Source organism: Lolium perenne, chromosome 6, assembly GCF_019359855.2.
Source record: "Lolium perenne isolate Kyuss_39 chromosome 6, Kyuss_2.0, whole genome shotgun sequence".
Lineage (NCBI taxonomy): Eukaryota > Viridiplantae > Streptophyta > Magnoliopsida > Poales > Poaceae > Lolium > Lolium perenne.
In genome coordinates, this window is record NC_067249.2 from 43,656,917 (window position 1) to 43,672,938 (window position 16,022).

The 16,022-nt window shown below is 42.5% G+C and overlaps 1 protein-coding gene across 2 annotated transcripts; it reads left to right on the forward strand.

Moving 5' to 3' along the window:
- The first annotated feature begins 8,452 nt into the window (after positions 1–8,452).
- On the forward strand, positions 8,453–13,326 carry LOC127321219 (zinc finger CCCH domain-containing protein 13). Of its 2 annotated transcripts, none has more exons than XM_051350255.2 (11): positions 8,453–8,724; positions 10,169–10,306; positions 10,434–10,467; positions 10,742–10,874; positions 10,980–11,036; positions 11,422–11,519; positions 11,646–11,717; positions 11,846–12,030; positions 12,373–12,557; positions 12,721–12,933; positions 13,056–13,326. In XM_051350255.2, exons 1-11 carry the CDS (start codon positions 8,565–8,567, stop codon positions 13,113–13,115), a joined length of 1,335 nt encoding a protein of 444 aa, XP_051206215.1. In that variant the 5' UTR covers positions 8,453–8,564; the 3' UTR covers positions 13,116–13,326. The 2 variants fall into 2 exon arrangements, with proteins under 2 accessions (XP_051206215.1, XP_051206216.1); XM_051350256.2 differs by having other exon boundaries at positions 13,080–13,326.
- The last annotated feature ends 2,696 nt before the right edge of the window (positions 13,327–16,022 follow it).

Genomic DNA, 16,022 nt, shown 5'->3' on the forward strand with positions numbered 1-16,022 from the left:
CAGATCTTGGCTTCGCGATGGCGGCGGCTCTGGAAGGTTTCTCGTACCGTGGCTTTTTCGTCTCGAAGATTTAGGTCAGGGACCTTTAAATAGGCGAAGAGGCGGAGTCGGAAGGTCGACGAGGCGGCGACGCAGTAGGGGGGCGCGGCCAAGGCCTGGGCCGCGCCGCCCTATCATCTGGGGCCCACAGGGCCCTCCTCTGATGGCTCTCAGGTGTTCTGGAAGCTTCGTGCAATTGTAAGATGCTGGGCGTTGATTTCGTCCAATTCCGAGAATATTTCCTTACTAGGATTTCTGAAACCAAAAACAACAGAAAACAGGAACTGGCACTTCGGCATCTCATCAATAGGTTAGTTCCGGAAAACACATAAAATCATCATAAAGTGTGAACAAAACATGTAGGTATTGTCATAAAACAAGCATGGAACATAAGAAATTATCGATACGTCGGAGACGTATCAAGCATTCAACAATAGATAATATTCTCATAAGAGATTGAGGATTAATGTCCAAACTGAAACTTCCACCATGATACATGGCTTTAGTTAGCGGCCCAATGACCTTCTCTAACAATATGCATACTCAAACCATTTGATCATGATAAATCACCCTTACTTCAGACAAGACGAACATGCATAGCAACTCACATGATATTCAACAAAGGTGTAATAGTTGATGGCGTCCCCAGAAACATGGTTACCGCTCAACAAGCAACTTATAAGAAATAAGATACATAAGCTACATATTCTTTACCACAATAGTTTTTAAGGCTATTTTCCCATGAGCTATATATTGCAAAGACAAAGAATGAAATTTTAAACGTAGCACTCAAGTAATTTACTTTGGAATGGCAGAGAAATACCATGTAGTAGGTAGGTATGGTGGACACAAATGGCATAGTTTTTGGCTCAAGGTTTTTGGATGCACGAGAAGAATTCCCTCTCAATACAAGGCTTTGGGCTAGCAAGGTTGTTTGAAGCAAACACAAGTATGAACCGGTACAACAAAACTTACATGAGAACATATTGCAAGCATTATAAGACTCTACACTGTCTTCCTTGTTGTTCAAACACCTCACCAGAAAATATCTAGACTTTAGAGAGACCAATCATGCAAACCAAATTTCAACAAGCTCTATGGTAGTTCTTCATTAATAGGTACAAAGTACATGATGCAAGAGCTTAAACACGATCTATTTGAGCACAACAATTGCCAAGTATAAAATTATTCAAGACATTATACCAATTACCACATGAAGCATTTTCTGTTTCCAACCAAATAACAATGAACGAAGCAGTTTCAACCTTCGCCATGAACATTAAAAGTAAAGCTAAGAACACCAGTGTTCATATGCAACAGCGGAGAGTGTCTCTCTACCAAACAAAGAATGCTAGGATCCGATTTTATTCAAACGAAAACAAAAATAGAAACATACAGAGGCTCCAAGTAAAGCACATAAGATGTGACGGAATAAAAATATAGTTTCACTAGAGGTGACCTGATAAGTTGTCGATGAAGAAGGGATGCCTTGGGCATCCCCAAGCTTAGATGCTTGAGTCTTCTTGAAATATGCAGGGATGAACCACGGGGGCATCCCCAAGCTTAGACTTTTCACTCTTCTTGATCATATTGTATCATCCTCCTCTCTTGATCCTTGAAAACTTCCTCCATACCAAACTCAAAACAAACTCATTAGAGGGTTAGTGCATAATCAAAAATTCACATATTTAGAGGTGACATAATCATTCTTAACACTTCTGGACATTGCACAAAGCTACTGAAAGTTAATGGAACAAAGAAATCCAAACAGGCAATGCGAAATAAAAGGCAGAATCTGTCAAAACAGAACAGTCGGTAAATACGAATTTTTTAGGGGCACTTAACTTGCTCGGATGAAAAAGCTCAAATTAAATGAAATTGCGTACATATTTGAGGATCACACACTTAAATTGGCAGATTTTTCTGAGTTACCTACAGACGGGGCTACTCAATTTCGTGACAGAAAGAAATCTATTTCTGCGCAGTAATCCAAATCTAGTATCAACCCTACTATCAAAGACTCTACTTGCACAACAATGCAATAAAATAAAGATAAGGAGAGGTTGCTACAGTAGTAACAACTTCCAAGACTCAAATATAAAACAAAAGTGCAGAAGTAAAATAATGGGTTGTCTTCCATAAGCGCTTTTCTTTAACGCCTTTCAGCTAGGCACAGAAAGTGTGAATCAAGTATTATCGAGAGATGAAGCATCAACATCATAATCAGGGGAGTTGGGAGTTTTCTCAACAATACATTGTATCTTATCTATGTAAGTTTCAGAGGCTTCTCTTTCATTACTCTTAGGCTTGCTATTCTCATCAAACAAATATTCAGGAACAGTCCAATCAAAATTCTTTTCTAGTGCCTCGCACATTCCTAAGAGCTTGCAAGGTATTGATGCTTTAATCTTCCCCTCACAATTAACTTTATTAGTGTACTTTAATCTATCTTTTTCCATCTTTTCAAGGGTATTTGCAAAATTGGTATAAAAGCCAAGCATCTTATGTTTAATAAAGACTTTTCTAGCTTCTCTAGCTACATCACCGAATTCTTTAAGAAGGGTTTCTAAAACAAAATCTTTCTTTTCTCCTTCTTCCATATCACAGAGTGTAAGAAACATATGTTGCATTATAGGGTTGAGATTAACAAATCTAGCTTCCAACATGTGTACTAAAGAGGCAGTAGCAATTTCATAAGTAGGAGAAAGTTCTACCAAGTGTCTATCTTCAAAATCTTCAACCATACTAACATGAGTGAAAAATGCTTCTATATTATCTCTTCCAATGATAGACTCTTGTCCTACCGGTATATCTTTCAGAGTGAACTTAGGAGGAAACATGATGAAATAAACAAAAGGTAAATAAGGTAAATGCAAGTAACTAATTTTTTTGTGTTTTAGATATAGAGAATGCAAACAAGACAGTAAATAAAGTGAAGCAAGTAACTAATTTTTTTGTATTTTTGATATAGAAAGCAAACAAAGCAGTAAATAAAGTAAAGTAAAGCAAGACAATAACAAAGTAAAGAGATTGGATGTGGGAGACTCCCCTTGCAGCGTTTCTTGATCTCCCCGGCAACAGCGCCAGAAAACAGTTGCTGGCGTGTAGTTGACGTGGGAGTTAGAAATCTCTGTGGTGTAACTTTTCTTCAGGTCCCCGGCAACGGCGTCAGAAAACAGTCTTGATACGCGTGAAACACACGTCCGTTGGGAACCCCAAGAGGAAGGTGTGATGCGTACAGCAGCAAGTTTTTCCTCAGTAAGAAACCAAGGTTATCGAACCAGTAGGAGTCAATGGGCCACGTGAAGGTTGTTGGCGGAGGAGTGTAGTGCGGCGTAACACCAGGGATTCCGGCGCCAACGTGGAACCTGCACAACACAATCAAAATACTTTACCCCAACTTAACAGTGAGGTTGTCAATCTCACCGGCTTGCTGTAAACAAAGGATTAAATGCATGGTGTGGAAAATGATGTTTGTTTGCGAAGAACAGTAGAGAACAATTATTGCAGTAGATTGTATTCAGATGTAAAAGAATGGACCGGGGTCCACAGTTCACTAGTGGTGTCTCTCCAATAAGAAATAGCATGTTGGGTGAACAAATTACAGTTGGACAATTGACAAATAGAGAGGGCATAACAATGCACATACATATCATGATGACTACTATGAGATTTACTTAGGGCATTACGACAAAGTACATAGACCGCTATCCAGCATGCATCTATGCCTAAAAAGTCCACCTTCGGGTTAGCATCCGCACCCCTTCCAGTATTAAGTTGCAAACAACAGACAATTGCATTAAGTATGGTGCGTAATGTAATCAACACAAATATCCTTAGACAAAGCATCAATGTTTTATCCCTAGTGGCAACAGCACATCCACAACCTTAGAACTTTCTGTCACTGTCCCAGATTCAATGGAGGCATGAACCCACTATCGAGCATAAATACTCCCTCTTGGAGTCACAAGTATCAACTTGGCCAGAGCCTCTACTAGCAACGGAGAGCATGCAAGATCATAAACAACACATATATGATAGATTGATAATCAACTTGACATAGTATTCCATATTCATCGGATCCCAACAAACACAACATGTAGCATTACAAATAGATGATCTTGATCATGATAGGCAGCTCACAAGATCTGAACATGATAGCACAAGAGGAGAAGACAACCATCTAGCTACTGCTATGGATCCATAGTCCAAGGATGAACTACTCACACATCAGTCCGGAGGCGATCATGGTGATGTAGAGTCCTCCGGGAGATGATTCCCCTCTCCGGCAGGGTGCCGGAGGCGATCTCCTGAATCCCCCGAGATGGGATTGGCGGCGGCGGCGTCTCTGGAACTATTTCCGTATCGTGGCTCTCGGTAATAGGGTTTTCGCGACGGAGAGTTTAAGTAGGCGGAAGGGCAGAGTCGGGAGGCGCACGAGGGGCCCACACCATAGGGCGGCGCGGGCCCCTCCCTGGCCGCGCCACCTTGTGGTCTGGCCACCTCGTGGCCCCACTTCGTATGCTTCGGTCTTCTGGAAGCTCCGTGAAAAAATAAGACCCTAGGCGTTGATTTCGTCCAATTCCGAGAATATTTCCTTTGTAGGATTTCTGAAACCAAAAAACAGCAGAAAACAGGGACTGGCGCTTCGGCATCTCGTTAATAGGTTAGTGCCGAAAAATGCATAATAATGACATAAAGTGTGTATAAAACATGTGAGTATTGTCATAAAAGTAGCATGGAACATAAGAAATTATAGATACGTTTGAGAAGTATCACACACCGAGTCGCACTACAACACATAGAGTTGGTCAGCCCTTGGGTGGATAAGCACAAAAGCTTAATCGAGCAGAAGTTTATCGACCTAGGCCGGCCGAGGAAAATGGGGGATGTTACCAAAGATCACAACTCCAGCTTCACGGGGTGGTTCAAGAAAAGGCTACTGGAAAGTCCCACGCCGACACCTTCTACTGAATAGCAGAAACTCATATTCTCCCTGTCACAGGGACCCGGACACAACGTAAGGACCTATCAGTCGTACGACATCAGCGGTTATAGATTCTCATATTCTAACTCATAAGTCAACAAAAGTAGACGTGTCACGTATGAATTTGACAATAAACGGGCAGGGTATGGGTATAGCCGTGGGTACGAGGCTATACCCGTGCCTTGCCCATGAGTTAACGGGCAGGGTATGGGTACTCCCCATGGGCATAAAAGTGTACCCATACCCTGTCCATGTGGGTACGGTACCTGCGGGTACCCGTACCCGTGGGTAAAATTGCCATCCTTACACACAGGGTATCGTCGTTGTCGTCACGTATTCGACGGTACTCAGGTGAGGGTGCCTCACGGAGGGGAGAGAGAGGGGGAGCCATGGGGCGAGGAGTCACCAGGACGGGGCACACCAGTTACCCAGCTTAGGAAACCTCACGGCGGTGGCGAGGCCTTACAAGTGCGAGATTACAATGAATTGTGTCGTGCCGCTAGGACTCCCATGATCTGGCTTATAAAGGTGCCCAGATCTAGGGTTACAATGGTAGAGATCCAACCGGATATGACTTGGTCTAAGGTAAGCTAAGTTCTCTTGTTGTGCATGTCAAGGTTTCGACCGGCACCTACTATGGGCTGGATCGGACTACTTTTCTCCGGGCTAGACTCCTCCATCTTGGTTTTCCAACAACTGGGCCGCCCGACCTAACCACCATTCGTGGGCCACCCGGGCTTGCCGGAATTGAGACTTTGTCGTGGTACACCTAGTTGGCATATCCACAATAGTAGCCCCAAAGTTCTCCGAGATTCACCATTTTTTCCATCCAGCTCAGATTGCGCATGTATCTTCGTCTTCATCCGGAACGAATAATAGAGAATCTTGAAAGACTCCAAACTTCATGTCTCCGACCAAATGTTGGTCGAAAACTTCATGACCTTGATTCCAACGATTACTTCGCGGATTTTGTGTATCTTCCATGGCAAGGCTCTACTGAGAATCTTCCTAAAATCCAGGGCGAAAGTTCTCTGATACGTCTCAAATGTATCTATAATTTTTTATGCTTCATGCTTGTTTTATACCAATTCATGTATGATTGCTTACACTTCGTTGCACTTTTACATGATTTCTGGCGCTAGCCTATTAATAAGATGCCATAGTGTCAGTTCTTTATTTTGTGCAGTTTTTGTATTACAGAAAATTTGTATAGGAAATATTCTCGGAATTGGACAAAACAAAAGCCGAAGTTAATATTTTACCGAAACAAAGACGAAGTACAGAGGGGGATCGATGAGGCGCCACAGGGCGGCCAAACCGCCCCATGGCGCGGCCTAGGCCTGGCCCGCGCCAAGGGGGGTCTAGGCCCACCAGGCGCCCCACTGACCTAAATCCTCCGCCTATTTATACATCTTCTTGGGAAAACCCTGGATACCCGAGCCTCCATCGATGAAAAGTTCCGTCGCGACCATCATCGCAGAACCATCTCGCGGGGTTCTGAAGCTCTTTCCGGCACCCTACTGGAGGAGGAAATCATCGCCGGAGGCATCTACATCGCCATGCCCGCCTCCGAAGTGATGCGTGAGTAGGTCACCCCTGGACTATGAATCCATAGCAGTAGCTAGATGGTTGTCTTCTCCACTTTGTGCTTCATGTATCGATCTTGTGAGTTGGCCTACATGATCAAGATCATCTTTATGTAATCCTATATGTTTGGTTTTATAAGATTGATTATATATTAATGGCATATGTTATTTGTGATCTTGCATGCTCTCCGTTGCTAGTAGAAACTCTGGCCAAGTGGACACTTGTGACTCCAAGAAGGGGTATTTATGCTCGATAGTAGGTTCATGCCTCTAGTTTTCTAGGAGAGTGACTTTATAACTTCTAAGATTGTAGATGTGATATTGCTACTAGGGAGAAAACAACAATGTTTTATCCGAGGGTAATTCTATTGTTTACTTTACACACATTGCTTAATGCGATAATCTGTTGCTTGCAACTTAATACTGAAAGGGGTGCGGACGCTAACCGGAAGGTGGATTATTAGTCATAGACGCAGTTGGATTACAGTCTATATATTATGTTGTAATGCCCGTATCAAATCTCATAGTAATCATCTTGTCATGTATTGGTCGATATTCTATCAATTGCCCAGCTGTAATTTGTTCACCCAACATGCTATTTCTTTATGGAGACACCTCTAGTGAACCGTGGATCCCGGTCCCATTTCCTTTACTGATAAATTCTACTGCAATCATGTTCTGTTTACTTTCTGCAAACATCTCTTTCCACTCGATACGTCTAATCCTTTGTGTTTAGCAAACCGGTGAGATTGACAACCTCACTGCAAGTTGGGGTAAAATACTTTGGTTGTGTTGTGTGCAGGTTCCACGTTGTTGCTGGCGCCGGTAGTGCGTCCTGCCACTAGTCAGCCATCAACACCTTCAGAAGTCACGCCTTTCTCCTACTGGTCGATTAAACCTTGGTTTCGTACTAAGGGAAAACTTGCTGTTGTGCTCATCACACGTTCCTCTTGGGGTTTCCCAACCGCTTCCACAACAACTGCCAACAAGATTGTCTGGCGTCATCACCTGAGCACCACCATTCTCCCATAGATAGCTTTCCTGGATAGCGGTGATTTCAAACAATAAAAGTACCTTCATGACAATTTCACCCCTCAAGCCCTAAGACATAGGGCGGTAATCCAACAGTGAAACCCTCGGGTTCCCACCATATGATCTAATGCACACATCTCAAGGCCACAGATATAAATATTGTGAGGGGTCAGTGAGGTCCTCATTTCTCACCGCGCCACCTCTCATCGTCTTCCTCCTCCAGCGCCTCCACTCACTGGATCTCGATCTCTGGTGGACCTCCGGTTGACCTCGCTGTGCCGCCGGTCCGAAGACCTTCTCCGCCCTGGCTCTGCTCGGTTGATCACTGGTGATCCTCCGCATCCTTTCCCCGGTTGCGCCGATCCCTCCTTCCTCCTACACGCACCGCGCAAGAACGTCACCGGCGATGGGGAACCGCCAAGCCATTCCCAGTAAATTCTCAACGACCCTCGGGAAGATGAAGTGTTTAGGTTTAAGCAGATTTTTCCTACTCCTTCGGTGCTTGCACAATATAAAATCTGTGCTGAGTCAAATTTATGAAGTTTGGCCTAGTCCTTTAAGAAATTTTATTTTAAGGATGGATATTTTTAGTAAACCTGGTCAAACATATAAGTTTGCACACTATAACTTTTGTTTGGTTTAAAACAAAACTTTATTTTTTCACAGTTTTTTTGGTACTGTATATATTATATTTTGGATTTAATTCTATGTTACGTTTCAAATAGATCTTACACATACTTTTTTTCATTTTTTTGAAAGGATCTTTTAGTGTACTTTTCATCATTATAAACGACATTTATATGCCATCTGCTATAACGCCTCCCAGCCCTTACCTCCTCCAGTCTTCTCCCCGACCCAGGTGCTCCGCCTCCCATCGAAACCCTCGCGATCGGAATCCCCGCCGCCTCCACCGCCGCGAGATGTTGCCCCCACCTCGCCGCGGCCCGGCGTACAAGACGAAGCTCTGCGCGCTGTGGCAGAACGGCAACTGCGACCGTGAGCTCTGTAGCTTCGCCCACGGCAACGTCGAGCTCCGCCGGCCCCCTTCCTCCCGTCCCTCCTTCCCGCCCCACCATGCCGGTATGTGTGGAAAGCCCTTTCCCCGTGCATCCCCATTGCCCTTCTGTTCGGTTGATTCGTGTTTGTTTCTCGCCTAGATCCCTTCCCGGGGTTTAGGGTTTCTGCTGTTCAGCGAGATGCGGGGAGGGTTGGATGTGTGCAATTTGTTTTTTTTTCCATGCGATGCAAGTATAGATCTGCGGATAGGTAGATGCAAATGAAATTTTTGGATTTCAGGTTGTCGGAAATATTTCCAGAAATCGAAGATTGCCTGAAAGATTAGGTTTTTGACCCTACCAAGAATGCCTGTTCACGAAATTTAGGCTTAGCTTATCGAGACGTTATCAGTGAATTAACATTGACGGACTTTACGAGGTGTTTGCCTGACACACATTACTGGTACTGCAAACTGGCGATATGCTCCAGTTCTCGGAAGGAAGTAATATTGAATTTTACCATGCTAGGACATTCAAAGGAAATAAGGCTTATCTGAATTGGATAATTCATGGGTGGACTTATTTGGTCTATTTTTTTCTATTTTAGGGAGAAGTGAGAAAATATTCTTATACTTGCTTCACGATGCATGTGATTTATGTGCTTTATCTGTTTTGTCGTATTTTGCTTGTGTGATATTACTATATTTTTCATACTAGTGCTTGAATTGAACATCAGCTGTGCAGATAGAGAACAGTTCTAACAACTGGAAGCTTGTTGCAGAATTAGGTGGCATTCTTACTGGTTGTCTTTTGATTTAACTGTCATCGCAAATTTATTAGACTCAACTGCTGCCGGAGGAACCGTTTTCATAGATTTCTTCGATTGGTATTTCAACGATTTTTCATCACCACTAAATGCTTGGGCTGCATCAGAAGGTGAACTTTTGAGGGTCTTGGCTTCTGTTGATTGATGCCCAAAAAATATGCTCCATGCGCTATGATTATGGCAGAGCCCACTGAATGAATAGCAAGTTTTGCAATGAACCAAGTCACATATCTTTTGATTATGGCACATCAACTAGTTCCATTGGGAAGTATGCCCATCACTGGCAATTCCAGTTCGTTGCCATCCTTCGCGGGAGATATCTGGACAATGTTAGTGCATTTATATGGTGATATCGGGATTATGGCAGACCTTTCTTCATCATAGTTACTGTATGGGCTGTTTATGGAGCTTCCATCCATTTCACTTCAGATGATCAGCATTATGAGTATTGGTACTACCTTAATGGTGCATCATTGTATCTTGGTGTCTGGTTGTGTATTATTTTTTGGCCCTGCTTTTTGTGTGTGTGGCTAATGACCTTATCCTGGAGCCGCCACTACTTATTGCTAATTGAATAATCTTGTAGATCAAGGTCGTGGTAAGCTTAACAGGCTTATGGGTGTCCTTTCTCTATATTATTCCATTTTCTTCGTTGACATGAGCTCTTCCTCGCATAAAACGCGTAAACCTTTCTTACTTCTAGGGAGAAGAGATTATAGAAGCACCGACTTCAGAGGCAGGCCTGATAGGAGGTTCTCACCTCGTAGGAGGCATTCCCCTGGAAGAGATCCCAGGGGTCATCGTTCCCTTCATGATCGAAGGCCAACTTCTCGAGAAAGGGGTAAACAAATCCTCTCTCCTTTTCTCAGCTCCACTATTTGGTGTGATGCTAGTTATTCTATGCATGCAGCTGCTTTTACGTTCTGATTGCTCCTGCTATAAGTTCTTATTTGTAATTTTGCTTGCAGAGTCTAGCTTTTCACGGTCTCCCAGCAGGAAGAGGTATATAAAGTATTTCAACAGTTGATCTTCATCTTTTGGAGCCATTTAATTATCAATATACTTTAAAACGTATATTACTATTTTGAAGCCTGTGATTTGTTCCAATCTAAATAAAAGTACCTACTTTACTGCAGTTTCAGTGGGTCCATGGGTTTACCATATACTTCCTTTTTATTTTGAATGTGGGTCGAGTCTTGTTTATCTTGTATTTTACTTCACATACTATGTAAGTTTCAAAAAAAAAAACTTCACATACTATGTTTTTGTCTTTCAGTGAGAGGAGGCATGAAAAGAAGACTGATGGCGGAGAAACCAATTCATCCAAGAGTTCCCCTATTTCTGATGATAATGATAGAAAAAAGGAAAAATTGTCAAGTGGTGATGACAAAGAAGATCATGAAAATCAGGTATGAGGCTTAGAGTGTGCAATCCAGTTTATAGCTCACTGGTACCTTTTGGCACATTTTGCCACTATAAAATTGGGAATTTCTCATAAAGTGAATATTGTGCAGCTGAAACAAGTTAGATTTGATATGGCGGCTTTGCGTGAAGATAAATCTCATCTCGAGGTCAGTTTTTCTTTCAATGCAATCTGTTACATATGTTAGACATTCCTTGTACAAATGTATGTGCCTTTAAGAAACATGGAGTCCAGCTTCTTAACACGTGTTTGATAAGGGTATCTGTATTGCTAGAAACAAAATATATTAACAGTATTAGTATAATAATGCATTCATAATGAAAAGTGATAGTCTAAGTTGCTTGTGGGAAACTTTGTTGATGTCCAAAAAAGAGGTTGTAAATGTTAGCATGCTATGTTAAATGATTAACATTTATAAGATTGACTTGTGATTTACTCCCTTTTTTAGCGTTGCAAATCCTTGATTTCTGATATGTGCCCTATGCATCTTCTAAAATCTTCACCCCACACTCTAATTAACATTTATTCTGTAGATTATTTTGGACGAGAAAATGGAGGAAGTGCACAGGATTTCAAGCAAAGTAAGTGATCTTGATCAGCAGCTGAGGAGGGAGAAAGAAGAACATCATAGGTATTTAAGCAACACTTGCACATGACAATTTGATCCCTTCCTTTATTATTATTATGTCAATATCTGAAAGGTTCTATCAAAGTATGTTATACACAATTTTCATATTTGGTTTATATTCCCACGTAGGATGACGTCAAAGATGAAGAAGTTCATAAAAGCTCATGTTCGTTTTTTGAGAGCTCAGGAAGAGTTGAAAAGGTGCGCACTCATCATGCATATCTTAGAACGAAAAACATTCTTGACTTCGCTTACAAGCACTCCTTTCTATCTTTCCATGAGTATAAGAATTTGTAGCTAACTAAGTATTGACTATTGGACTTGTGCAGGTCACAAGCTCGTTTTGAGAGGCTTGGTGATTTGCTTCGTTCAGATATTTTGAAGCGTGGTGCTAATGAAGAAGCATCCAGCATCCATATTGATGAAGATCCAAATGCTTATGAAAGGAGTCCAAAAGCTACTGCAGCTAAAAAGAGACCAATCCCATACTCAACTAGTGATGAGGCAAAAGCTGGTAGGTAGCTTCATTTATTGGGATGATTATATACTCATGGAGAACTTATGTTATGAATACAGTGTGAATCGTGTTATGTGCTGATGTACATTTTTTCTTTCCATTAACATCTGAACTTGTGTTTAAGCAACCCATCCTATTTAGTCAATAGCTAAAGCTTTCCTCTATGTTAATCTTAAGAATCAAATAGCACATGGTTGATGACTTTTTATGTAGAATCACTGAAGGGGCAATTTTTTTTTCCTTTCATGTTAGTAATATTACATTCAGTGCTTGTTGCAAAAATATCTTCCTATCATATTACCTGCATACCAATATGTAATCATTTTTCCTGTTTCTCAGCTAAGAAAAGAAGAGAGCGAGACTCGGATACAATTTCTAGGTCCGATAAGTATAGGTCAGAAGGTGAAACTACAGATTATGATAAAACAAGCAAGGGGAGTGATGGAACAAAATCTATATATTTGAAGAAGAGACTGTGGGAAGATGAAAAGAATAAGCTCGGAAATGTTGTCTCTGCAGACCAGGTACAGTATTCTATATTATGACTATGTATTGTGCTTGCTGCCTTTATTTTTCTTACCTTTGCTTAACCTCTAAATAACAAGCGAGCCTGATAGCTTTCCTTGATGGTTCACTCTTCATATTGCAAGCGAATACCCTGTTGAGTAGATATTTGTTAACTTACAGGTGAAAGAATCTCCAGTCAAGCATGCTTTGCCCTCAACTGGCATGGCTGCTCGTGCCTTGTATGATCTTAACGAGGCTGTTGATCTGGAGGATAGAAATGAACAGATAGATGCATTGCTAGATGATGCGCTGGAAAACGATATTGACGACAGAAGTAGATCACCTCTTATGCCCCCGCAACCTCCACCAGTGGCTCAAAATGCTTATGGGCAGGTAGGTGAACTACATTTGCATGGTCCAAGAAATTGTGGATCTGTTAATCACTGGAATAACATGACATTGCTCATTTGAAGTCTCTCCCTGCCTAAAATTTTGCATTTCTTGCTGCTGAACAGTCTGCTGTGTTGCCCCTTTCCCAGTACGAGGACGTTGATGAGGAGGTGGACGTGGAATAAGCCAAGCTGGATGATGTAGCAGCGAGCTGCTGGTCTTGGAAGCAAAGACTGTTGATTAGCATTTCCGTGTACAAAGTGCTTATTCTATATTTGTTTGACATATATTGGAACTTTTAGCTTATAATCTTCCTTTTGTAGTGGCATCATCCTTCTTGGTCCTGAGTTTTGACTGAGTTTGGATTTGGCCAACTAACTTGTTTTTCGTCAAATAGACCAGTATGTTTCTGTTAGTGTCAGTAGTGTGCACTTGCGCGCTTCGTACCCAAACATTGTAGTTTGCTGCCTTTCTGTTCAGTTGATAAATAGCAGGTCTTACTATTGATATGACAGATGGAAGTGTTGTCCTTGGCAGAAGTATGTCTTGTGCCAGATGTCACTCCATTCTGCGATTATACAACCAAGACGGCTGCTCCGATTCAGTTCAACGGTGGCATGTCGATGGATTACAATTGGATCATTTGGAATCATGGGCGGCTGTTATGTCATTTCTTTATATATATATACCTCTTTGTCGACGTGACTGCGTCAATTATAGTGACAACTATCTCTGCCATTTTTTTTTTTTTTTTTTTTTGCTTCAGAAACCTAGAGGTGGCTTGGCACATCATTTCTGAATGCGTCTGGCGTATAGGCGTAAAAGAAAACATCTCAGCCAAGATCAGGAATCCAAGCCAACTTATTGGTCTCTGGCAATCGTCTCAAGAATAATGCCGGTAGGTCTCTGACAACTCATAAGGAGCTCTCATGGTAAGGGCATCTCCCGTCTCTGACAACTCATAAGGAGCTCTCATGGTAATGGCATCTCCAGCGATGTATTACGGACGCTCAAATCCGTTTGCGTCGGGGGCTACCTCCAGCGGTCAACTGTTTTTTTTGTGCTACTTCTTTTCATTTTTGTTGAATGAGCAAGTTCCAATCGAATAGATTATAGCCTAAACAATTCATCGGATACTTCAATGGAATATGTTCAAACATATTTAACATACAAAGAAGAACAAATTTAAAAACATATAAACTAAAACTAATTTTTGGCCTTCTTATTAGAAGGCCCTGTCTCGTCGTCCAAACTCCTGCGCCTCTTGCTTGTCACCTCCTCGTCGGAAGAGGAACTGGAGGACGATGCGCCCGTCGAGGAGTTGAAACTGGAAGAAATGTCGTCTTCGTCGTCGGACGACGACGACGACACGCTGCCTGTGCCAGCGCCCTTGCCCGGGCCCTGAACTTCTTCCTTGCCGCCGCCTTGTCGTCCGCCGCCTCCTGCGCCTCCAACCGGGCGAATTTGGTGTCGGAGTCCTCCTCATCCTCCTCCTCATCCTCGGCGTCGCTGCCAGCGCCGCCTCCGTCCTCCTCCTGGCCTTCGCTGGCATTGCCGCCTCCGTCCTCCTCCTCCTCACTCGGCGTGGAGGCAGGGTCGCTAGGCGCGGAGCCCGGATCGCTTGGCGTCGCAGGGGATTCCCACTAATGCAGAAATCCGGGCGACTTGCCCTCGCTCTCCGAGTCCGACGGCAGCGTGTAGTCGCTCATGGCGTGCCGGTGTTGGAGAAGAAGAAGAAGAGGAAGAAGAAGGAGGCGGTTCAACTTGAATTACCGTAGACGCAGGGGTTATAATCTGCGGGGATTAACGGCAGCGCGTATAACGAAGAGGCTGGCGGTTGCTCTTCCGCGGCGGTTCGGCGCTCCATTGCGGCGGTTGGCGGGTTGATCGGCGCGGTTGCCACACCGGCGGTTGACATTCGCGCGCTTGCTGTGAATTCGAGGCCGATCGAACCTGGGTCGCTGCCATGAGGGCCCGTGGGGAAGCGAGCAGACGCTAGGCGCGACCACGCAGCGTCCGCGAAGACGCAAACCTGGCGCATATTTGCGTCGCGTTTGCGTCGCCGCGGACGCCCCGAACACGATGCGTCGCCCCGCTGGAGGTGGTGCCAGACGCATTTCCGATCAGCGCGAACACAAACGGTCGCTCAGCGTCCGTTTACGTCGCGCCGCTGGACCGTAACTTGCTTGGGCGACGATGCTCTTTGATCCGGCAAGACAATCATATTTGAAATCTTCAATTCTTAGATTAATGGGAATTTCGGTGCGCCATATGTTTCCTTCCTTTTTAATAACCAAACTATTCAGCCTGTTAGCTTTTGTTATGATTTGTACTGTATAAAAGTTTTTTTTGTGCGAATTTAGGAAATGATCTTCGTGATGCTTATATTATCACCTATGACGAAGATAGAACTGCTTGTCGTAGTACTCTATCGTGTTTTTTCTTGATTCACAGCGTGTTTACTCCAAATGAAACTTAAGAAAACAGTAAAGTATGTATTCCATCTATACCAAAATATAGCGCGTATTAGATTTTAAAAAGTAAAATCATGTAAATTTTAACCAAGTTTATAAAAATATCTGATCAATATAGCACTGGAGTAAAGTGTCTTTGCCATATGAGCATCCGTGCTTCCGATTTATGAAAATAATTCAAAAATATTTCTGAGACTCAAAAAAATCTGAAATTACCCATTTCTAAGGTACGGTAGAAATTTTAGGTAAAAATATATTTTATCAAGACATATACCCATTTCTAAGGTGCGGTAGAAATTTCGTGAAAATATATATTCTATTTTGAGTTATAAGAAAAGACAAATTTTCGACAAAAATGTGAGTTTTAAAACCTATACGCCACAATTATTTTTTTCCCTCTAGCTCAAAGTACAACATACTTCTACCAAAATTTTGCACGAGTATTCATGACATGTATATGTATTCATAAATAAATTTCCAATTTTTTGAAACACATAAATACAGTTTTCAAATATTTTAAAAACCAGGGGCACTCATCATGAAGTATATTTTTAATATGGTATACATTTCATATTATTTATTTTCTCAATAAACGTTGTCAAAGTTAATGCCGTTTTA